This window comes from Oncorhynchus kisutch, linkage group LG24, assembly GCF_002021735.2.
Source record: "Oncorhynchus kisutch isolate 150728-3 linkage group LG24, Okis_V2, whole genome shotgun sequence".
In the NCBI taxonomy this organism is placed as follows: domain Eukaryota; kingdom Metazoa; phylum Chordata; class Actinopteri; order Salmoniformes; family Salmonidae; genus Oncorhynchus; species Oncorhynchus kisutch.
This window is the reverse complement of record NC_034197.2, coordinates 20,846,738-20,871,325: the sequence shown is the minus strand read 5'-3', so window position 1 is coordinate 20,871,325 and position 24,588 is coordinate 20,846,738. Positions and strand designations below refer to the sequence as shown.

Genomic DNA, 24,588 nt, shown 5'->3' with positions numbered 1-24,588 from the left:
TTTGGGAAATGTGCAAAGTCGGTGTTGACCAGCTGTAGCAACCGTAGCTGAACCATTTATTGTGAACACAGTTGTAGCTAACTGACACTGCAGCAGGTTGTTTACCTCTGTGTTGTCTAGCTATGGGAGTTGCCGGCTTAAAACTTTCTGACAACTCACCTGTCAAGGCACAATCAGTTTTATAATAATTAATTAATTTGGAATTAATAGGATTTAGATCAACAAAATTGAACTATGATTATGATTGAATTATGATGATTTTTTAAACTGCATGCACAACTAAATCTTTCTCTCATGATGAAATGATCATGGGACATGGTTACAACAGCACAAGCTGAATTTGCTAACATGTGACAACTCCAGCCATGCCTCTCCAGTAAGGGCTGAATCATGATCTAGCCCTGATTCCTTGAACCCTCTCAGTGTAGTGATTGTGGGAACAGCCTGTGCCAATTAGCTTAAGCTTGGGCCTCTTGGCAGAGGTAGTAGCACACATGCAGGGAATTTACTGACCAACACTTTGCCAGGTCTCCGTGTGGCAATCAATATTTGTTTGCTTTTGAGCTACTGTAAGGCACGTGCACAAGACAAAAGTACATTTTATGTATTTACTTCACCTTTATTTAACCAGGTAGGCAAGTTGAGAACAAGTTCTCATTTACAATTGCGACCTGGCCAAGATAAAGCAAAGCAGTTCGACACATACAACAACATAGAGTTACACATGGAGTAAAACAAACATACAGTCAATAATACAGTAGAAAATAAGTCTATATACAATGTGAGCAAATGAGGTGAGATAATGGAGGTAAAGGCAAAAAAAAGGCTATGGTGGTGAAGTAAATACAATATAGCAAGTAAAACACTGGAATGGTAGATTTGCAGTGGAAGAACTTGCAAAGTAGAGAGAAATAATGGGGTGCAAAGAAGCAAAATAAATACAGTAGGGGGAGAGGTAGTTGTTTGGGCTAAATTATACATGGGCTATGTACAGGTGCAGTGGCTTGCGAAAGTATTCACCCCCCTTGGCATTTTTCCTATTTTGTTGCCTTACAACCTGGAATTAAAATATATTTTTGGGGGGGGTTAGTATCATTTGATTTACACAACATGCCTACCACTGAAGATGCAAAATATTTTTTATTGTGAAACAAACAAGAAATAAGACAACAAAACAGAACTTGAGTGTGCATAACTATTCACGTCCCCAAAGTCAATACTTTGTAGAGCCACCTTTTGCAGCAATCACAGCTGCAAGTCTCTTGGAGTATGTCTCTACAAGCTTGGCACATCTAGCCACTGGGATTTTTGCCCATTCTTCATGGCAAAACTGCTCCAACTCCTTCAAATTGGATGGGTTCCGCTGGTGTATAACAATCTTTAAAATACACCACAGATTCTCAATTGGATTAAGTTCTGGGCTTTGACTAGGCCATTGCAAGACATTTAAATGTTTCCCCTTAAACCACTCAAGTGTTGCTTTAGCAGTATGCTTAGGGTCATTGTCCTGCTGGAAGGTGAACCGCCGTCCCAGTCTCAAATCTCTTTAATACTGAAACAGGTTTCCCTACAAGAATTTCCCTGTATTTAGCACCATCCATCATTCTGTCAATTCTGACCAGTTTCCCAGTCCCTGCCAATGAAAAAAATCCCCACAGCATGATGCTGCCACCAACATGCTCCACCGTGGGGATGGTGATCTCGGGGTGATGAGGTGTTGGGTGTGCACCAGACATAGCATTTTCCTTGATGGCTTAAAAGCTCATTTTTAGTCTCATCTGACCAGAATACCTTTTTCCATATGTTTAGGTTCTTATATAACTCACGGACACTGGGGAAGCTTAACCAAGTTGAATTCTTCTCAAAATTTCGACACAGCTGTATTCAGACAAAAATCAAGAATATATACCCCACTTTAGACACTCCTTCTCTCCAATCCTTACATCCTATGGTTCCACAGGAAACGGGTAACAGGATAATAAACCCTTATTACTCCCTTCAAGGGATCTGGCCTGACCTCTTGACATCAACCCCTCCTTTGCTCTAATCCACAGATGTCCATCCGCTCCCCTATAGCAATCCTGTGATCTCCTCCCGTCCACCCAACACATTCCAAAGCCATCTGTCTTTCTACAGTAAACCATTATCTTCTGACATAAAACCCAGTCTCTTCCACTCCTTATATTCTATGCTTCTGATCTATCACTTATTTAATATCTCAATGTTCAAAGTTTATCCCAAATCCAACAATATGTTTGGGGAGTCTTCCAAATGCCTTTTGGTGAACACCAAACGTGTTTTCTTATTTTTTTTCTCTAAGCAATGGCTTTTTTTCTGGCCACTCTTCCATAAAGCCCAGCTCTGTGGAGTGTACGGCTTAAAGTGGTCCTATGGACAGATACTCCAATCTCCGCTGTAGAGCTTTGCAGCTCCTTCAGGGTTATCTTTGGTCTCTTTGTTGCCTCTCTAATTAATGCCCTCCTTGCCTGGTCCATGAGTTTCGGTGGGTGGCCCTCTCTTGGCAGGTTTGTTGTGGTGCCATATTATTTCCATTTTTTAATAATGGATTTAATGGTGCTCTGTGGGATGTTCAAAGTTTTTTATATTTTTTTATAACCCAACCCTGATCTGTACTTCTCCACAACTTTGTCCCTGACCTGTTTGGAGAGCTCCTTGGTCTTCATGTGCCGCTCGCTTGGTGGTGCCCCTTGCTTGGTGATGTTGCAGACTCTGGGGCCTTTCAGAACAGGCGTACATGTAGTGAGATCATGTGACACTTAGATTGCACACAGGTGGACTTTATTTAACTAATTATGTGACTTCTGAAGGGAATTGGTTGCACCAGATCTTATTTAGGGGCTTCATAGCAAAGGGGGTGAATACATATGCATATGTTTTCTTTTTTTGTAACAAGTTGTTTTTTTCATTTCACTTCACCAATTTGGACTATTACACTATAACATGTCCATTACATGAAATCCAAATAAAAATCGATTTAAATTACAGGTTGTAGCACAACCAAATTTGAAAAACGCCAAGGGGGATGAATACTTTTGCAAGGCACTGTACTCTTATATTCTCCACTCGTCAAAGCCAGAAGAGGACTGGCCACCCCTCAGAGCCTGGTTCCTCTCTAGATTTCTTTGCTGGGTTCCTGCCTTTCTAGGGAGTTTTACCTAGCCACCGTGCTTCTACATTGCATTGCTTGCTGCTTTGGGGTTTTAGACTGGGTTTCTGTAAAAATCAAATCAAATCAAATGTATTTATATAGCCCTTCGTACATCAGCTGATATCTCAAAGTGCTGTACAGAAACCCAGCCTAAAACCCCAAACAGCAAGCAATGCAGGTGTAGAAGCACGGTGGCTAGGAAAAACTCCCTAGAAAGGCCAATACCTAGGAAGAAACCTAGAGAGGAACCAGGCTATGTGGGGTGGCCAGTCCTCTTCTGGCTGTGCCGGGTGGAGATTATAACAGAACATGGCCAAGATGTTCAAATGTTCATAAATGACCAGCATGGTCGAATAATAATAAGGCAGAACAGTTGAAACTAGAGCAGCAGCACAGTCAGGTGGAAGTTGAAACTGGAGCAGCAGCATGGCCAGGTGGACTGGGGACAGCAAGGAGTCATCATGTCAGGTAGTCCTGGGGCATGGTCCTAGGGCTCAGGTCCTCCGAGAGAGAGAAAGAAAGAGAGAAGGAGAGAATTAGAGAACGCACACTTAGATTCACACAGGACACCGAATAGGACAGGAGAAGTACTCCAGATATAACAAACTGACCCCAGCCCCCCGACACATAAACTACTGCAGCATAAATACTGGAGGCTGAGACAGGGCTTTATAAATACATTTGATTGATTGAAATTTCAACGGCAGTACCGGTGCTCTAAAAAGTTGGGCAAATAATACTTAATAATACCTGTGGATATTCTATCTAAAATTTCGACCAGCTGAAGGACCAACTGCACAGACAACTGATAGAGTAAGTTAAAATGTAATTTTATTCAATATTCTGTCTTGTGAGGAAATAGGAATTGGTATCACAGTCTGATTTATTTGGCAACTGATCTGCATGCTTTGCCTAAAGGAAAAGTTGGCTGGACTGCCATTATTCATTATTCATATCCATTATTATTCATTATCCTCTAGTATCTTTATCAACTAGAGAATAGGCTTTGGGTCAACTTCTAAAGGCAAGGAGTTGCACAGATGTGCATATCATTAGGCTAATGAGTACGCTAGGATATTTGTTTGGAATGCAAGGTGATAGATCAGTGAGTCTGCAGTACTTTGCTCAGGCTGATCGAATGTACAGATGAGGCATAAATGAGACAAAGATTACCCTCCCCAATCCTAGTTTTATAACCATTTTCTCCAGTGAATGTAAGTTCCAAATGTCCTGACTCTCAGCTGACACTACAATACCACTAGTCAGCAGGTCCAACAATGTCACAAATGTCTCAAGTTTTTTAAAGTTTTTTTGAATTTGACCCCCTTTTTCTCCCCAATTTTGTGGTATCCAATTGTTTTAGTAGCTACTATCTTGTCTCGTCGCTACAACTCCCGTACAGGCTCGGGAGAGACGTAGGTTGAAAGTCATGCGTCCTCCGATACACAACCCAACCAAGCCGCACTGCTTCTTCACACAGTGCGCATCCAACCCGGAAGCCAGCCGCACCAATGTGTCGGAGGAAACACCGTGCACCTGGCAACCTTGGTTAGCGCGCACTGCACTCGGCCCGCCACAGGAGTCGCTGGTGCGCGATGAGACAAGGACATCCCTACCTGCCAAACCCTCCCTAACCTGGACGACACCAGGCCAATTGTGCGTCGCCCCACGGACCTCCCGGTCGGTTACGACAGAGCCTGGGCACGAACCCAGAGTCTCTGATGGCACAACTGGCGCTGCAGTACAGCGCCCTTAACCACTGCACCACCCGGGAGGCCCTAGATGTCTCAAGTTTTGAGGGAGCGTGCAATTGGCATGCTCACCGCAGGAATGTCCACCAGAGCTGTTGCCAGAGAATTGTATGTATATTTCTCTGACATAAGCCGCTTCCAACGTAGTTTTAGAGAATTTGATAGTATGTCCAGCCGGCCTCACAACCGCAGACCACGTGTAACCATGCCAGCCCAGGACCTCCACATCCGGATTCTTCACCTGCGGGATCGTCGTGAGACCAGCCACTCGGACAGCTGTGGGTTTTCACAACTAAAGAATTTCTGCACAAACTGTCCGAAACCGTCTCAGGGAAGCTAATCTGCGAGCTCATCGTCCTCACTAGGGTCTTGAACTGACTTTAGTTCGGTGTTGTAAACAATTTCAGTGGGCAAATTCTCACCTACGATGGCCACTGGCAGGCTGCAGAAGTGTGTTCTTCACGGATTAATCCTGGTTTGAACTGTACCTGGCAGATGGCAGACAACGTGTATGGCGTCGTGTGGGTGAGTGGTTTGCTGATGTCAACATTGTGAACATGGTGGGTTTATGGTATGAGCGGGCATAAGCTACAGACAACGAACACAATTGCATTTTATTTTTGGCAATTTGAATGCACAGAGATACCGTGCCCATTGTCTTCTGCCCATTGTCTTGCCATTCATCCGCCGCCATCACCTCATGTTTTGCAAGGATCTGTACACAATTCCTGGAAGCTGAAAATGTCCCAGTTCTTCCATGGCCTGCATACTCACCAGACATGTCACCCATTGAGCACGTTTGGGATGCGCTGGATCGAGTGTTCCAGATCCAGTTCCAGCCAATATCCAGCAACTTCGCACAACTGTTGAAGAGTGGGACATTTCATTTGTAGACTGCAAATTAACTGCAAGAAGCCCAATCCGATATATTTGACTAAAACATAATCATTTCAAACCTTGCTTACATTTGTATAAAATCACTTCTCTCTATTATGCGTGGAAATACTTGAACAGATTTACAAAATTAAAATCACTTGGAACTGATTTCCTGGAGTTTTTTAAAAGGTATTTTATGTCCAACAATGAAAATTCAACAACTAAACAACTTGAGGGGCCAAATAAAACCACCCTCAGCAGTTGGGCCTAGTCTTATGCAAGGAGCATTTTTTTCTCTTACCCTGGATTTACGAGTTCCTGGGTGTGGGAGATAGAGATGGTATCCGATTTAACATTTGCTGAGGGCTTTGGAGGAATGACTGGTTTTACCTCTCAGTATTCGTAGGTCTCGTGAGCTCAGATTTCTGCCCAGTGCTGTCACTTTTAGCACTATAATTTCCTGTGTCTTCAACTGGAAATGAACATATTAGGTTTTACTGAAGAAGTGGAACTTAGGGGCATTCATTATGAGCTACTTAGTGTGAACATTTTATTGAAGAAAAGATGAGCAATGGTAAGATAAAATATATCAAAATATCAAACTTTTAATTGGTTCAGTCAATGGTGTGGAGGAACAGGATTATGTTAACATTGACCTAGATGACACACACTATAATAAACTTAACAGAATAGCCTAGTTCCTCTTTGCGTTAGCCCTGAAACTACTGTAGGCAGCATGATCCAGATGTTTAGGATTCTTGTGCAATGTCAATTGAATAGTTACTTGAAGCCAGGAGAACTCTAGTTTATAGGGACTGGTTTGGGCTTCATATGTTTTGAATGAAACTAATATTACTACATTAGCCTACGCTGGCACCAAGAGGTCAATGTAGCTACATGTATAAACTAATAATGCACAGACTGTTCTGTCTGCTGAGATTGAGAAGTTAGTCATGGTGTATCTGATTAACTTTCTACAATTTATGTCAGTCAGCCCGTTGAGTTGCAGTTTCCGCTCTGTAAAATCCTTAAAGGAATGTGGTTTTATAAGAAAATACTACTACGCTGTGGTTTCTGTACCAACAAAAACATCAGCTCTAAGAGCACCACCACAGGCCTTTTTATTTTAGTTGACTGAGAACACATTCCAGCAACAACCTGGGGAATAGTTACAGGGGATGAATGTGCCAATTGTAAACTGGGGATGATTAGGTGACCTTATAAGGGCCAGACTTGGAATTTAGCCAGGACACTGGGGTTAACACCACTACTCTTACGATAAGTGCCATGGGATCTTTTAGTGACCGCAAAGAGTCAGGACACCTGTTAACATCCCATCTGAAAGACAGCACCCTACACAGGGCAATGTCCCCAATCACTGCCCTGGGATATTTTTTAAGACCAGAGGAAAGAGTGCCTCCTACTGGCCCTCCAACACCACTTCCAGCAGCATCTGGTCTCCCATCCAGGGACTAACCAGGACCAACCCTGCTTAGCTTCCAAAGCAAGCCAGCAGTGGGATGCAGGGTGGTATGTTCCTTATAAACAAGTTTGGGAGCTAGCCAAAAGTGTGTATGGAAACAAAGTGGTCATTGTGAAGGCGATTCCAGATATTGGCAGTATTAAATTGATGACAAATGTATATTAGCCCACACATAGTGACTTTGTTTCTATATAAAAGCAATGTAGCCTAATAATGCAATATCATTCCATAAATCTTTCTCATAGGAATCAATCAGATGACAATTAATTCAATACTTTCCCAGACAGGCTAATACCCATGTGTGTGGCACCTGATAGGACCTCAGAAGTTGAAGCCACTACTGTGTGCCAGTATTACAAATCAAAACATTTTAAATGAACGAGGGAAATACAGTATGCGTAGGCCTACATGTTATTATTAGTGTGTAGGCCATAATGAATGGTAGCGGAACTCGACAGTGAAACTGGACAGACATGCGTATCGGAGCATTGCTACGTAGACAGGTAAACACAGGTGCGCTTTTGACACGCGACGCAAAAATAGCATTGCCAACTACTCTAATCACAGTTTCGGATATAATTATGAGCAGATAAATAAGGTAAGTACTACTTTCGTTGATATTTCAAATAAATAGAAAGCCAACATCTGTGATGATATTTACATTGTAACTAAAACAGGTTACTGATACGTGTATACCCGGAAGCCAAAACATCTTCAACATTGTCAACATTTCTGTTAATATATTATTTATTTCGATAGGATATTCGAGTCGATTAAATTAGTTTTACCCTCACCTCGACCGCACTTATGGTGATCTATCCAGACGGGTCTCTTTTTCATCGTTTACCGGTCGTAGCTGCTGAAGTGAGAGAGAGGGGTCTTGTCTTTCCAAGGGAATAATATATCTGTTGTCAGATGACTTTTTCTGGTATAAACTGGTAATGATAATATCTAGGCTAGTGTTGGCTTATCAAATATCCTATTTTCGCTGTGTATAGACCTTAACATTGTGCAGGCAAGCACGAGGTGGATAGATTTAACTAATTTTAGGCTATCCACTGTAACTGTATAGTTTATTAACTGAATATTTGCCCCCCAAAAATGTCTGTTCTATAACCTGAATAAGTATTGTAACCCCATGGTCTTCCTTGTTTTATTACAAAAGCTTTTATTTTGAAAAATTGATGAGTTTGTTAACTTGTAGAACCAAATAGATAAACCCTACTGTATTTGAAACTAGGCATGGAACAACACCCTCTTATTTGTTTGAGTATCTAGGCCACATCAATCATATGCCCACCCGTTTCAATTAATGTGTAAATTAAGGATTACACCAATATATAAGAATTTTTCTATTAATTAATTTAGTTTACATTCACCTACTTGAGCTGATTGAATGAAAAGTGGAATGGACCCCCTACACTGATTACCAACTGGTTCATTCATTCATACTGCTAGTGTAGTGCCTTTCTTTCATGTGAGCTGTGTGTGACATTGGTGACTTTTACAGCTTATGTGTGCCTTGTTAATGTTAACATAATGGGTGTGTACATGCAGTGCAGTGTTATGTTGTGTTTGCAGTGGCGTCACTTTGTTGACTGTGTCTGTTGACTAACCTCAAGCCTGTTCCACAGGTTGTCCGGAGGAGGAGCCACCGGGAGGGTTCTGCTCCCCTAGTCCAAGGGGAGAACCCCACTGCAAACCCGAAACACACATGGTAGGAGCCTTTAATTTTGTGCTGCAAGCTAATCAATGGGTTCCATATCAACTTGTCTGCAATGCAAAATGACAGCTGGAAATCAATGTGCTGCTTTTGAATGAATGACATCTAATCTGATTGCTCTCTCTGTCTGTGTGTCAGGATGTCCAGGGGTTCAGATGGGTGCGCTGGCGTGTCTGGCTGTGTCACATTGGGTCCGTGTTGTCCCTGGGTCTGTTGCTGGTGCTGTTTCGCTGGCGCCCTCGTCTAGGGGTCCTTGCTCGCTGCAACTCCTGTCCCCTGGCCTTCGCCAATATTCTGCTTCTGAGGGTAATGTCATTGTCATGATTCAGTGTTTTTTGGTAGTTTGGGAAGCAGCACTTGAGTTAATGGTTTTATTCTTGATCTTCTCTCAGGACAGTTTCGGACAGCAGTATGTCGTGGAGGTCCTCACAGAAGAGCTGGAGGAGGGCAGGTTAGATATACGTCTTTATCATCAGACCATCTGTTGTATGTTGACATGAAAGATTTTCCATATTATTTGCCATAATGGAATTGCTCTGTCAGTGCTACCATAAAAAAACATTGTCATTTTGAAATGTTCAGTGTTTGGATGTTGGTCAGCTGGAATGCACTGACTCCTGTACAATGACTCTTGTATGTAGTTGAATCTGTTGCTCTGTAACAACTCATGTTGGTCGTCCTGACTTCTGATGTAGTGTTTCTCCTTGTGCTCTTGGTAGTTTGGAGTCGGCAGGGAGTGAGGCGGAGGACAGTTCAGACTGGAGAGATACTGTCCAGCTACACAAAGAGGAGGTAAGGAAGGGGTAGTAAAGTTGTATGAACAAAGTTGAATTGAATTAAATTGTATTGAAGGTGCAGCTAGAGAGCCAATGGCTAGAGAAGTCTGTAGCTTTTATGCATCCTGAATGGCTTTCAGGTACCGCTGCTGCATTACTACCTGTTTGAGGGGCTGCGCTACATATGGATGGCCAGGAAGGGAGCCTTCTGTCGTGTTAGGTACTGTATGTGGGTGTAAACAGGTGTGGGCTAGAGTCAGTGGCAATTATTTACTTATATTTATATATATATACATTTTATGTTTATGTGTATATATATATATATATATACATAAACATAAAATGCATACATACATACATACATACATACATACATACATACATACATACATACATACATAAACATAAAATGTTGATGGAAAGACAGTTGCCTCTTCCTCCTCAGTGTCCTCAATGAGGACTGGACATGTGCCGACATTTATCGTTTCCGGGAGGGCCTGAGTCGCCTAGAGCAGAACAGCAGGTACACTGCTCCACATTATGGTATCACACCCTTTCCTCAAGGGTCCTCTCTTGGACCTAGCTCTTTTTGAAGGCTTACCTCAAACGCTTACGTCAAACATACTTTAATTTCCACACACTTCACCCCCCCCCCCCTTGCTGCCTCATCCAGTGTCTGACTCCAGTTCTCTCCATCTTTCAGGAGGAAGGTCTATGGGACCAATCTCATCGATGTGCCTGTGAAGTCCTTCATGCGACTACTGATTGAGGAGGTGATTGGCTTGAACAACAATTGATGTTTTCTCATTGATTTACATGTGCAGGACTAGATTTACTGACCATTTGCAGTGGTGCACTTGTTTATTCATAAAGGAAATATACATTCACAAAAGCCGAATCATGAAACTTAGGCTTAAGGTCTCATTGTTCCACGTAAACTTTCATCTACCAACAGTTACATACAATAATACAGGTTTAAGGCCTGCTCACTCTGTACCCCTCTCTCTCTTTCTCCATCCATCCCTCTATTTTCCCTCCCTCAATCTCTGTAGGTGCTCAACCCATTCTACGTGTTCCAGGTGTTCAGCATTGCTTTGTGGCTGACAGATAGTTACTACTACTATGCTGCTTGCATCGTCATCATCTCCCTTATCTCCATATGTGTGTCTCTCTACGAGATCCGCAAGGTGAGTGACACGAGGAGGCTCCTCCCATGTCTTCTGTGCTCCCATGAAAGCTTTCAGATAAATTTACAAATAGGTATTTTTGAGATTGTTATGGTTCTGTTATCGTGGGTGATACATTATGCAACACTCCTTTTTATATTAATATTTTCCTATTACCTGTTATAGGGCAGACTATCATCTAGCTGTCTACATTTTCACCACTGAATTGTCAATTCTGTGGTTCCACAGCAAAGCAACACGATCCGTAGCATGGCTCAGCAGATAACCAATGTTACCGTGCGCAGAAGCTCCGGGGGTGAGCTTTCCCTCCATTTTTGACTTCCACAGCCAGCGTACACATTTTAAGCAGATGTTATCGTGAGTTTAGCGAAATGCTTATGTTCCTATCTCCAACAGTGCAGTAATACCAAACAATACACGCAAATCCCCAAAACAAAAGTCTGCATCCTCTGCTGTAGTAGGAGCCAATTGATGTCCTGGCCCTGTCTTTCAGAGGAGGACAGTTTGAGCTCTGTGGAGCTGGTCCCGGGGGACTGTGTGCTGATCCCTCAGGAGGGGCTGCTGCTGCCCTGCGACGCTGCTCTGCTGGCCGGGGAGTGCATGGTCAACGAGAGTATGCTAACTGGTGAGGCCAAACAGAACTCGATCACAAAACGACTTCAGTCATGAACTACACTGAGGTCTGGCTGAAATGTGCATTAAGTTGAAACTTTCTCAACTCTTGTCACAAAATGTCTAGTTGAACTTGCCAATGATCAACTCGTTAAATGTCTCCTCCGTTGATTGTTGAACCTTTTGAAGCTCTTAGTAGTGAGCAATGTAAATCCATTGTAATAGCCACCTGCCTTACCTCTAGGTGAGAGTGTCCCTGTGATGAAGACCCCGCTGCCGGCTGCTGGGGGGCGTTACAGCCCTGAGACCCAGCGCAGACACACCCTCTTCTGCGGCACGCAGTGCATCCAGGCCAAAGGGGGCCGGCCAGGAAGGGGCGGGGCCATTGCCGTGGTCACAAGCACAGGTGAGACGGATACTTTTACACTACCAATATGAAAGGTCAAACAGACAATTAAATCATGCATATGTATGTATGTATGTATGTATGTATGTATGTATGTATGTATGTATGTATGTATGTACAGTACCAGTCAAAAGTTTGGACACAACTACTCATTCAAGGGTTTTTCTTTATTTTTACTATTTTCTATATTGTAAAATAATAGTGAAGACATCAAAACTATGAAATAACACATATGGCATTATGAAGTAACCAAAAAAGTGTTTAACAAATGTAAATATATTTGGGATTCTTCGAAGTAGCCACCCTTTGCCTTGATGACTGAGTGGCGATCCTGAGTGGAGCAACTGTCTAAGGCCCTGCATCACAGTGCTAGATGTGTCACTACAGACCCGGATTCGATCCCGGGCTGCATCACAACCGATCTGGAGTCCCGTAGGGCGGCGCAGAATTGGCACAATGTCGTCTGGGTATGGGATGGGTTTGGCCGGGGTAGGCCGTCATTGTAAATAAGAATTTGTTCTTAACTGACTCGCCTAGTTAAATTAAGGTTTTTTTAAAATCCTGGAATGCATGTTCCCACATGTGCTGAGCACTTGATGGCTGCTTTTCCTTCACTCTGCACTCCAACTCATCCCAACCATCTCAATTGGGTTGAGGTTGGGTGATTGTGGAGGCCAGGTCATCTGATGCAGCACTCCATCACTCTCCTTCTTCGTCAAATAGCCCTTACACAGCCTGGAGGTGAGTTGGGTCATTGTCCTGTTGAAAAACAAATGATAGTCCCACTAAGTGCAAACCAGATGGGAAGGCGTATCACTGCAGAATGCTGTGGTCGCCATAGTGGTTAAGTGTGCCTTAAATCCCTGACAGTGTCACCAGCAAAGCACCATCACACCTCCTCCATGCTTCATGGTGGGAACATCACATGCAGAGTAGCCACCCTTTGCCTTGATGACTGGGTGGCGATCAGTTAACACTTTTTTGGTTACTACATGATTCCATATGTGTCATTTCATAGTTTTGATGTCTTCACTATTATTCTAGTAGAAAATAGTAAAAATGAAGAAAAATCCTTGAATGAGTAGGTGTGTCCGAACTTTTGACTGGCACTGTATGTACAGTGGGGCAAAAAAGTATTTAGTCAGCCACCAATTGTGCAAGTTCTCCCACTTAAAAATATATTTAAGTGTTTTGTATGAACATAATTAGACCTCAACATATTACATTATAAAAGGACTGTGTTTGTCCTCCACTCAATGTTGTTGGTTTTTGTCCCTCAGGGTTCTTCACAGCCAAGGGAGACCTGGTCAGCTCCATCCTCTACCCCCAACCTATCAACTTCCGCTTCTACCAAGACGCTATTAAGTTCTTGCTTTTCCTGGGGGGTGTAGGTAAGCCCCGACACACAGTAGAGTTGCACGTCGTAAAATAACTCACTTTTGAATTATTTTAAATGGGTGCTAGACAAGTTTTGAGAAGTATAAAAGTATTACCAATTAGCCCCTTGTATTGCGTAAACATATAATTTCAGCATGAACCAATATTTAATTGTGTTTCAGCATTGTGTGGCACAGTATACAGCATTGTGATCCTAAGCAGAACCAACGTAAGTATTTGCCATACCAACCTTATTAATACAATGAGTTCATTTCCACCCTAATTGATTAGATAAACAAACAACAATGTGGTGATCTTGGACCTGGGCAAAAATATTTGACCCTCTGAGGATTATTTCTTAATAAAATGTAATTGTGTCTCTAGACCACGTGGTGGGAGCTGGTGATTCGGGCTCTGGATATTGTGACCATTGTGGTGCCCCCTGCCCTCCCCGCTGCTATCACCACCGGTACCATTTACGCCCAGAGTCGTCTGAAGAGAGAAGGGGTCTTCTGCATAAGCCCCCCGCGCATCAACATCTCTGGGAAGGTCTCGCTCTTTTGCTTTGACAAGGTGAGGCCCCAAACCAGTATGCCCTAGTGTTTGTGTGTGTGTTTTGGGGCGGACGCAGCTAGGAGGACTGACAGCAGTTGAAATCATATCTTAGTTGTGTTCTGTAAGCACACAACAGGAGAAAACATTTTGAAACTGAGCTACTACCCAAGTTTTTGTTTTTCTTTGCAAAACGCTCTGCTACGTTACGCTCTACTGAACATGACCCTGGTGAAGAACTATTTTGAAGAAGGAAGTGTGTCTCTACTCTCTATTCAGACAGGCACTCTGACTGAGGAGGGACTGGACGTGTGGGGGGTGATGGAGGGTAGTGGAGCTGGGTTCTCTGAGCTGGTCCCTGACCCACGCCTCCTGCCCCAGGGGCCCATGCTCTCTGCAATGGCCTGCTGCCACTCTGTGGCCTTGCTGGGGGGACAACCCCTGGGAGACCCTCTAGAGCTCAAGATGATCGAGTCCACTGGCTGGGTAAGACTGAGAAACCAAGAACCATATTTATGGAGTGTTTGTACTAGGTGCAAAGTCAGTTCTTCAATAGCGGCTGAGTATTTCATCTATGTGACTTACTGACTTTTCCTGCCAGGAGCTGGAGGAGCCTGCAGGAGATGACAAAACGTTAGACTCAGAGTTCGGAGGTCACAGGGTTCTGGCAGTGATGCGACCCCCTGCCTGTCCGCTCCAATCTGAGAGTGTAGTGAGTATCCCACGTGGTCATGGCCCCTGAGGTGTTCACAGATCTGAAATAATTTAATAAGTGAATTCAATCAATGTGGTGGAAGAAGCTCTTAGCTTTTATTGTCGGCCCAGATCTGTGGACACCAAAGGGGTTGGCACTATGAAAAAGTTAGCACTATCTAGCCTAGGGCTATGTGGGCCTGTTTCCATAGTGACAGACTTCGAGTCTGGCTCACAAGGTTAATAGTGACCTACCTAGCCTTCCCCATCTACTGACAAGGTTTTCTTTGTTCTTGGGTTCTTCTCAGATTATTAATTCATTATTCATAGGAACTCTGCAATGTTTGTGTCAATGGGTACACTTGAATCCCTTGACCCAGGTCAGCTTTTCCCAAACTCGGTCCTGGGGACTCCAAGGGGTGCACATTTTGGTTTTTGCCCTATCACTACACAGTTGATTAAAATAATCAAAGCTTGATGAGTTGATTATTTGAATCAGCTGTGTAGTGCCACACTCAGTTTAACCATGCTTTTCTTCTCTCGTGTCCCATCAGTCCATCCATGAGGCGGTGGCCCTCGTGCAGCGTTTCCCTTTCTCCTCGTCCCTCCAGCGGATGAGTGTGGTGACGGTGAATCCTGAGGGACAGTCGTCCCTCGCCTTTATCAAAGGGGCCCCAGAGATGGTGGCCAGCCTCTGCCTGAGAGAAAGCGGTATGGAAGAAAGAGGAAGACAGAGTGAAGAGAGCTATGAATTGAAATAGATATTTCACAGAAAGAATAAGTTGCTGTAAGATTAGCATTGGCACTGGTTTGTGATGTAATTGTGTTTTAAGTCTGTCTTTTTTTGGTTATTGTTTACTTCTACTGTCTTTCTTTTAACCCGTGACTTGCAGTGCCTGCACAATTCTCTAACACCCTGCGTACTTTCGCAAGTGACGGCTTCAGGGTGCTAGCTCTCGGCTACAAAACACTGTATGGGCAGACTGACTTGAGCACCATTGAACGGTAGGACATTTTTATGAAGAAATCAAATGCGGTTATGTCCCTTCTAGCTACTACCCAAGTCCTCAATTAATTCTTCTAAACCTGTGCCTATAGCTCCGCGGGTGAACTATCACGTTAGTAGGTGTTGATGGAGCTGTGTTGGTGTCCACAGGGGAGAGGTAGAGCGAGACATGCAGTTCCTGGGTCTGCTGGTGATGAAGAATCTGGTCAAGCCGGAGAGTGCAGAGGTCATCACTACCCTCAGATTGGCACATCTTCGTACCGTCATGGTCACTGGTATGAAACATAATTTGACTATTATAAATATCAGTCATGGCCATAGAGGACCGCAGTGTACAGGATTTTTTCCCCCCCAGGAGGGTTAGTGCTGGTGTCGTGACGTTGTATTAGTTAATGTGACGAGTGTTGTTGATCGAATGATTACAAGTTTCTAATTGTGTGATTATCTGAATCAAGCAATTATTAACTCATTAACCTGGGGCACCATGGGAAAACTAGTTTTTATTGAGTTTCTATTTCCCAGATTAAATCAAAGAATATCAATTTTACAACAGCCGCTAATTAACCAGTTACCTCTACCAATCTCGTTCTGAACGTCGTATAGCCCGTGAATCTGCACGGACCCGGGTCTCACCAATGAGTTCGTACCACACCAATCTTAGTGTAATATTTATTTACTAAAAAGCTAAAATGATGATAAAAGATACACATAGACAAAACACATTATAGGCTATTGGTTAGAACTTAGTATAACGGGCCAACACACTATGGCGCTTGTTACCCAAAATAGGGATTTCAAAGAGAGAGAGATTTTTTTTTGAATTTGTCAGCTATGCTTATTCTAACCCTAGCCTTGCCCCAAACTGTCGCTCTTATGGGTCAGAATATAATGATGTAATTACGTGGGGTAGACCTCCGAGGATGCTCTGCGTGGACCGTTAAGGGGACCGTTCAGCTGCTCGATGACGCACTTCTACTGTGCACCTCTCTGATCGTCCTCCCGATGTCAGTGTCCTTTTGGCTTAGGAGTCTGTTCCCTCACCCTTGCTATGGAAGGGGTCTTCTGAGGACAGACAGCTCAGAGCTGCAAGTTCTAGATTTCACTCAAATCCAATTTTAGACAACTAACTTAACATTTCATCTTCACCAAAACATTCCCTTTGATTTGGACATTTTCCACACAACGTACAATGTATAAACATCAAACATATACTAGGAAAACTCTTCACGTTTCAATGTTTTCGTAATAACGTCATCTATTAACCTTTAATAACAAAAATGACATACATTTTCATATTCCATCTATCGTCATGACCACCATTGTGGCTGACGGAAACCATTGTTCCAAAGTCCCTTTATTTCATGTTTAATGTTCTGAGGCTGGTTCTCCATAGTAACAGGACAAAGGAATTTGTCTGTGGCTTGAGATTTATCAGGGGTTTGAGGGGTCATAAAACCCCCCACATCTTCAGACCCCTAGATCTCTCCTCCTCTGCTGGGGTTGAGAGATAATCTGTAGGCTTGTGGTCTCCTGTAATCTGAGTTGATCAGGACAGTCATGACACTGGGCTAGAACAAAACATGCACATGCTATGGCCCTCCAGAGCAACCCACTCTAAGGCATACACTCTTAAGTCCAATCCTCTCACTCAAAAATATTACAGTATGTCCCACAGCAGGCCATCTAGTCTAAGTATTTCCTTTCCTACTTCACAGGTGACAACGTTCTGACTGCAGTCAATGTGGCTCGAACCTGTGGGATGTTGGGCTCAAACGAGAGAGTGATTTTTGTTCACGCCACCCCCCAGACGGCCCACTCTCTGCCCTCACTGCGCTTCCACCTGGGGGAAGGAGGGACGGAGGACACAGCTACACAGAGCTCCATAGACATGTACACTCAGGTTTGTCTTTACCTCATGCTAGGGTGATTCGTAACTTCCACTTAAGTCAAAATTTCACTTGGTCATTCATAAGGCTGTTACGGTGACCGTATTACCGCCACACCAGCGGTCACGAGTCATAATGACATTCAAATTCCATGTGACCGCTGAGTCACGCTAATTAGGCTTCTGATAGTCATTAGTAGGCTACCAAACTTTCTAACTGCCTGGTACTCAGCACTCTATTGTCCCTTTAATCACTCTGACATCCATACAAATGTAATCAAAAACTTATTGAGAGCCCATGAGCTCTTGTTGTGCAACATTTCCATAGGCTATGCAATTGCATGAGAAAACAGAGTGATGGCCTCTATTAAAAATAGGAGGATCCCATAAGCTTTCTATAGGTTAGGCCTACTATATTTATTTCTAAACTTTCCTAATATTAAGCACATTGCTTATCTTTACAACAGGAGTATAGCCTATCTGGCTGGCATAAAAATTAACCATGGGGAAAGCATCCTCCATTTGCTATTTAAGTGCAGAGATGACATGTATTTTTTGCCCCTGTTTTGAAACAGGTGCATGATAATCGTCCATTCGAAATCAAAATGAATTTCACACACATTATTTAGTATGTGTAAAGATGAGATAAAATCTAAAATAATCTAATGGGTAACAATATTGGCCTATCACTTATATATATATATATCACTTGGGAAATATGCCCAGTTTAAGGCAAGAAACAGGCATAACTATTTTTTAAACTTTTACAAATCATCATTGCACACCTTATGTTGCCTGGCCTATGCGTTTTGATTAGGTTTGTATCACAACTAAAGTGACCAAATAACTTCTTAAAATGAAACACATTAATCGGCTTTACAACGTGTGTAGAGCCTTAACTGGCATACATACGCAGCATGTGAGTTTCAAGTTTGGAGAAGATTATTTTCACCATAAAAAATTCACTACCTAATTGAACATTTGCGCTTATAGCCTACTGCCGTGTCCACATTGCTGTGCTTGTAATGTGATTGAAATGGCCTAATAGAGCTAAATGTTCTGAATTGTTGTGTCAGGCTCATTGCTTAAAACAGTTTTTTTTATGCTAGTGGTTGTATTAATTTGGGATCCATCCCATCCCACAAATGTCCAAGATTATGTTTGGAATATTTATTTCTCGCACAGAATAGAATTGGTCAACTTTTGTACAATGGAGGATAGTAGATTGACATAGGCTAATGCTTTTGCTGTTCATTAGGCCGACTCATCTTGTGGGCTGACAAAAAGTAAATGTGGACAGTTCTTCCAATATCTTCAATATGCACCTCGGAATTGGATAGGTTTCCTTCCCGATGTGTCAGGCTTCACTTGTAGCCTGTGAGAAAGATCCAATCATGTGAGTTAGAGATGCTTCGGCACACAGTCGGGAGAAGGGAATTATTATATTCAGCCCAAGGGCACAATGGCCACTGGCCGTAAAAGGCATGGCTTTTCTTAGTGGGCATTACCGGAAGGTTGCAAGTTCAAACCCCCGAGCTGACAAGGTACAAATCTGTCGTTCTGCCCCTGAACAGGCAGTTAACCCACTGTTCCTAGGCCGTCATTGAAAATAAGAATTTGTTCTTAACTGACTTGCCTGGTTAAATAAAGGTAAAATAAAAAAATAAAATAAAAATAAAGAACAAATTCTTATTTAGAATGACAGCCTACCCTGGCCAAACCTTAACCTGGATGACGCTGGACCAATTGTGCGCCGCCCTATGAGACTCCCAATCACGGTTGGTTGTGATACAGCCTGTAATCGAACCAGGGTCAGTAGTGATAACTCTAGCACTGAGATGCAGTGTCTTAGACCGCTGCGCCACTCGGGAGCCCAAAGGGGATGCAGCCGGGAAATTCGAGGCATTATCAAGTGCTTTTAAAATTGTGAATGGCAGACTGATGAAGTGTGTACAGCCTGCGCATAAACAAAAGGCAGAGCTCATGCCTTTTATGCAACTTTTGTCAAATCATCATTAGTCGCATCATGCAGCCTTAGAATGTATTAAAAAAATCATAACATATAGGACAATATTTGTATCACAAGTAAAGTTACATAAATAACTAAATTAAGCATATAGGAGTGCCTGTTTCTCTCCCTCAAATCGTTTGGAGAATATCCTTTCTATTTTATTCAGCTATGTTCAGTTGTTTTCTTCGTACTATAAAATAATGCCACGGAATTCTAAGCAAATCTTGTATGCTAAAGGAACCAGTGTAGCCATAGCCAAATCAGGGCTTAACATAAGGACAACTTAGAGTATGATATTCTGTTCTTCTGAAATATACATTTTCTTCATAACATGTTTCTTTAGACCTATTTAAAATAAGTCATGGATTTATTGTAATGGTGTAGGCTGTATTACATGGATTTATTGTAATGGTGTAGGCTGTATTACATGGATTTATTGTAATGGTGTAGGCTGTATTACATGGATTTATTGTAATGGTGTAGGCTGTATTACATGGATTTATTGTAATGGTGTAGGCTGTATTACATGGATTTATTGTAATGGTGTAGGCTGTATTACATGGATTTATTGTAATGGTGTAGGCTGTATTACATGGATTTATTGTAATGGTGTAGGCTGTATTACATGGATTTATTGTAATGGTGTAGGCTGTATTACATGGATTTATTGTAATGGTGTAGGCTGTATTACATGGATTTATTGTAATGGTGTAGGCTGTATTACATGGATTTATTGTAATGGTGTAGGCTGTATTACATGGATTTATTGTAATGGTGTAGGCTGTATTACATGGATTTATTGTAATGGTGTAGGCTGTATTACATGGATTTATTGTAATGGTGTAGGCTGTATTACATGGATTTATTAGACTTTTTAAAATGTAAATGTTCCAAAGGTCTGCATCGGTGGCTTGTAGACTGTGTGTGGAAGCCAGGAGATGCTAAATGTGTTTATGTTCATTAACGGTCAATTACAGTGAGACCGGCAGTTATTTGCTTGACAATCATTGGCTGACAAAATTTCATGACCGCCACAAGTCTAGTCATGCATTGATGTCAATGGGAGACTAAGTGAAACATTTTAAGAAGTGGAAGTTAAGATCCACCCCACTGTTCTTTCATGTTATAATTTTATTTTGAGACAGACCTATGCCTTGTGCCATACCTATTACGAAAGGTACTGTTTGTAATACTCCAGTTCATCGCCCCTTGCCTTTCTCAGGGTCTGTACCAGGGTGTTATCAACTATCACCTGGCCATCAATGGAAAGTCCTTCTCCGCGCTGTGTGACCACTTCCCTGAGTATCTGCCAAAGGTGAGGCCACCTTCCCATTGTTCACTCAACTCAACAGCCACCCAGTTAGCTGAATAGTTTTAACACATACTGGGGAAATGGTTCAGAATGGTCAGTTATTGTGTTGAATAGACAATGCATTATGTGTGCGTTGTGTTTTCAGGTGTTGATGCGGGGAACGGTCTACGCACGGATGGCCCCTGAACAGAAGACTCAGCTGGTCACAGAGCTGCAGAAACTGAAGTAAGAGAGGGGGAGCAGAGGTGGAAAGAACAGAGGAAACCAGTCAGGGAAGAAGAGACCAGCCTAGAATGAGAGAGATGGAGGGTAGAGTCATGCATAGGGAAAAGGAGGAAGACACAAAGGAACTCGGTAGCAAATTAAGGTACATGAAAGGATAGAAGGACAGACAGGCAGATTCTTCCATTGATTGGCTCTCTTCGGCACAGCTCGGTAGTGTGAAAAGGGAATAGTTCTAAGTTCTCACCCATTCACCCTCTCTCCCTCAATGTGTAGCTACCGTGTGGGCATGTGCGGAGACGGGGCCAACGACTGCGGAGCCCTAAGGGCCGCAGACGTAGGCGTGTCTCTGTCAGAGGCAGAGGCATCCGTGGCCTCTCCCTTCACCTCCAAGTCAGACAACATCAGCTGTGTGCCTCTACTCATCCGGTAAGGACACCACACTCTGTTCAAGAGTAGCCTGACATCCAACAGTAATGAGTACTGTAATGTCAAAGGAAAAATAATATGTGCCGTTGTCATTCTTTTTAACAAGGGTGATTCTTCCTCTGTCTCACAGGGAGGGCCGGTGTTCTCTGGTGACATCATTCAGTCTCTTCAAGTACATGGCCTTGTACAGTCTCATCCAGTTCTCCTCTGTGCTCATCCTCTACACTGTGAGTTCTGCCAAGCTTATAGTGTCTCTTTACCCCTGGAAAGAAAGACAGGAGATATGCCAGATAATGTGTGCAGTAGTTTGGAGGGGTTTATTGTGCATACTTTCAAATGTTTCATCGCTTTAGAAAAAACATGCTATAGTCTTTTAAACTTAATTATTGTATGTACAGTTGAAGTCAGAAGTTTACATACACTTAGGTTGGAGTCATTAAAACTTGTATTTCAACCACTCCACAAATTTATTGTTAATTAACTAACTATAGTTTTGGCAAGTCGGTTAGGTCATCTACTTTGTGCATGACACAAGTCATTTTTCCAACAATTATATACAGACAGATTATTTCACTTATAATTCACTGTATCACAATTCCAGTGGGTCAGAAGTTTACATACACCAAGTTGACTGTGCCTTTAAACAGCGTGGAATATTCCAGAAAATGATGTCATGGCTTTAGAAGCTTCTGATAGGCTAATTGACATAATTTGAGTCAATTGGAGGTGTACCTGTGGATGAATTTCAAGGCCTACCTTCAAACTCGGTGCCTCTTTGCTTGACATCATGGGAAAATCTAAAGAAATCAGCCAAGACCTCAGAAAAAAATTTGTAGACCTCCACAAGTCTGGTTCATCCTTGGGAACAATTTCCAAACGCCTGAAGGTACCACGTTCATCTGTACAAACAATAGTGTGCGAGTATAAACACCATGGGACCATGCAGCTGTCATACCGCTCAGGAAGGAGACACATTCTGTCTCCTAGAGATGAACGTACTTTGGTGCAAAAAGTGCAAATCAATCCCAGAACAACAGCAAAGGACCTTGTGAAGATGCTGGAGGAAATAGGTACAAAAGTACCTATATCCACAGTAAAACGAGTCCTATGTTGACATAACCTGAAAGGACGCTCAGCAAGGAAGAAGCCACTGCCCCAAAACCGCTATTAAAAAATCCAGACTACTGTTTGCAACTGCACATGGGGACATAGATCATACTTTTTGGAGAAATGTTCTCTGGTCTGATGAAACAAAAATAGAACTGTTTGGCCATAATGACCATCGTTATGTTTGTAGGAAAAGGGGGGATGCTTGCAAGCCGAAGAACACCATCCCAACCGTGAAGCACTGGGGTGGCAGCATCATGTTGTGGGGGTGCTTTGCTACAGAAGGGACTGGTGCACTTCACAAAATAGATGGCATCTTGAGGAAAGAAAATTATATGGATATATTGAAGCATCATCTAAAGACATTAGTCAGGAAGTTAAAGCTTGGGTCTTCCAAATGGACAATGACCCCAAGCATACTTCCAAAGTTGTGGCAAAATGGCTTAAGGACAACAAAGTCAAGGTATTGGAGTGGCCATCACAAAGCCCTGACCTCAATCGCATAGAACATTTGTGGGCAGAATTGAAAAAGCATGTGCGAACAAGGAGGCCTACAACTCTGACTCATTTACACCAGCTCTGTCAGGAGGAATGGGCCAAAATTCACCCAACTTATTGTGGGAAGCTTGTGGAAGGCTGGCTACCTGAAACATTTGACCAAGTTAAACAATTTAAAGGCAATGCTACCAAATACTAATTGAGTGTATGTAAACTTCTGACCCACTGGGGATGTGATGAAAGAAATAAAAGCTGAAATAAATCATTCTCTCTACTATTTTTCTGACATTTCACATTCTTAAAATAAAGTGGTGATCCTAATAAAGTGGTGATCCAAATTTGTTCTCGGATTAAATGTCAGGAATTGTGAGAAACTGAGTTTAATCTATTTGGCTAAGGTGTATGTAAACTTCCGACTTCAACTGTATCTAACAGGCACAACATTTGTCTGGATCTGTAGAATGCCTTGGAATGTTATTTTACCCTCCCCCACCTATAGCATGTGTTGATTCTATTTTGTGTACCCCATTCAGGAGAAGACTAACCTGGGCGACCTGCAGTTCCTGTTCTTTGACATGGTCCTGGTGACGCTGCTGGCTATCGTCATGGGGAAAGGGGGCCCAAGCACAGAGCTGCACCCCCAGCGGCCCCCAGCCAGCTTGCTGGCGCTGCCAGTCCTGGCTAGCCTGACGCTGCACACCCTGCTTCTCATCCTGGGCCAGGTGTCTGCTTTGCTGATCACCACCTCCCAGGACTGGTAAGAACCATTTATGAATAGTGATTATGATCAGCTAGATTTGTATAGCACCTTTTAATACTGTATAATATTTAGGGCTGTCCCCGACAAAAAAATAAAATAAATGTTAGTCGACCGAGAGCCATCTGTTCGATTGGTCGACATTTTAAAACATGTATTTTTCCATATTTAGACACAGCCTATGTTTGAATGAATCAACTATATGTAGGTTACTGAGCTTGTTAAGACACAAATGACTAAAGAGGGCGCCAGAGATCAATATAGCCTAACCAGAAGAAAAAGAACCTGTTCCCGGCCATCCTCCCACGCTGCAGATTTTGCTGTTATGCTCCTGAAGTTGCCGGTAATAGGCCACACCAGCAGACGGCAACCTTTTGCATTTGGAGTGCCAAGTTATCGTACCAGTTCTACTGATCTGTGTGCCAGTTATGATTTTCATATGCACATTTCCGTTTTCATATTTCAAAATCAATGTCATGTGGTTCATTAAAATTCTATCTAAACTTGCAGCCCGCAGGTAGAACATTTTCTGATAAATATCTTATAAATCACATTGGCTACGCATGGCCTTGTCTGCAAGAAACCTAAAACATTGTATCAACTATTGTATTAACTTGGTCTGGTGGGAAGCTTGTGCTAGCAAACTTGCAACATTGTAGAAAATATTCTGGGCCCTTAGTTTCCAGTGCCAGTGAGCTCCGGACAGACAGTGCAGTAGGCATTTTAGTGCAGTAATGCCTATTTTATGACATTTCC

General features: G+C 42.7%; 1 protein-coding gene across 2 annotated transcripts in view; it reads left to right on the top strand.

Annotated features, from left to right (window-relative positions):
- Positions 1–24,588, top strand: part of atp13a2 (ATPase cation transporting 13A2) — a 37,359-nt gene that overhangs the window by 932 nt on the left and 11,839 nt on the right. The window contains exons 1-26 of one of the 2 annotated variants that reach the window (XM_031803807.1): positions 7,753–7,877; positions 8,914–8,996; positions 9,141–9,308; positions 9,395–9,453; positions 9,722–9,794; positions 9,919–9,998; positions 10,224–10,301; positions 10,482–10,551; positions 10,831–10,965; positions 11,194–11,260; positions 11,459–11,590; positions 11,822–11,983; positions 13,264–13,374; positions 13,543–13,589; positions 13,745–13,933; positions 14,192–14,398; positions 14,514–14,624; positions 15,160–15,316; positions 15,499–15,610; positions 15,762–15,886; positions 17,327–17,511; positions 20,730–20,822; positions 20,965–21,044; positions 21,318–21,470; positions 21,601–21,697; positions 23,609–23,832. In XM_031803807.1, the coding sequence (XP_031659667.1) occupies positions 8,994–8,996; positions 9,141–9,308; positions 9,395–9,453; positions 9,722–9,794; positions 9,919–9,998; positions 10,224–10,301; positions 10,482–10,551; positions 10,831–10,965; positions 11,194–11,260; positions 11,459–11,590; positions 11,822–11,983; positions 13,264–13,374; positions 13,543–13,589; positions 13,745–13,933; positions 14,192–14,398; positions 14,514–14,624; positions 15,160–15,316; positions 15,499–15,610; positions 15,762–15,886; positions 17,327–17,511; positions 20,730–20,822; positions 20,965–21,044; positions 21,318–21,470; positions 21,601–21,697; positions 23,609–23,832 (2,918 nt within the window). In that variant the 5' untranslated portion in view covers positions 7,753–7,877; positions 8,914–8,993. Of the gene's footprint in view, positions 1–7,752; positions 7,878–8,913; positions 8,997–9,140; positions 9,309–9,394; positions 9,454–9,721; positions 9,795–9,918; positions 9,999–10,223; positions 10,302–10,481; positions 10,552–10,830; positions 10,966–11,193; positions 11,261–11,458; positions 11,591–11,821; positions 11,984–13,263; positions 13,375–13,542; positions 13,590–13,744; positions 13,934–14,191; positions 14,399–14,513; positions 14,625–15,159; positions 15,317–15,498; positions 15,611–15,761; positions 15,887–17,326; positions 17,512–20,729; positions 20,823–20,964; positions 21,045–21,317; positions 21,471–21,600; positions 21,698–23,608; positions 23,833–24,588 lie in introns of those variants that run through there. The other variant, XM_020458683.2, reaches the window with a different exon arrangement.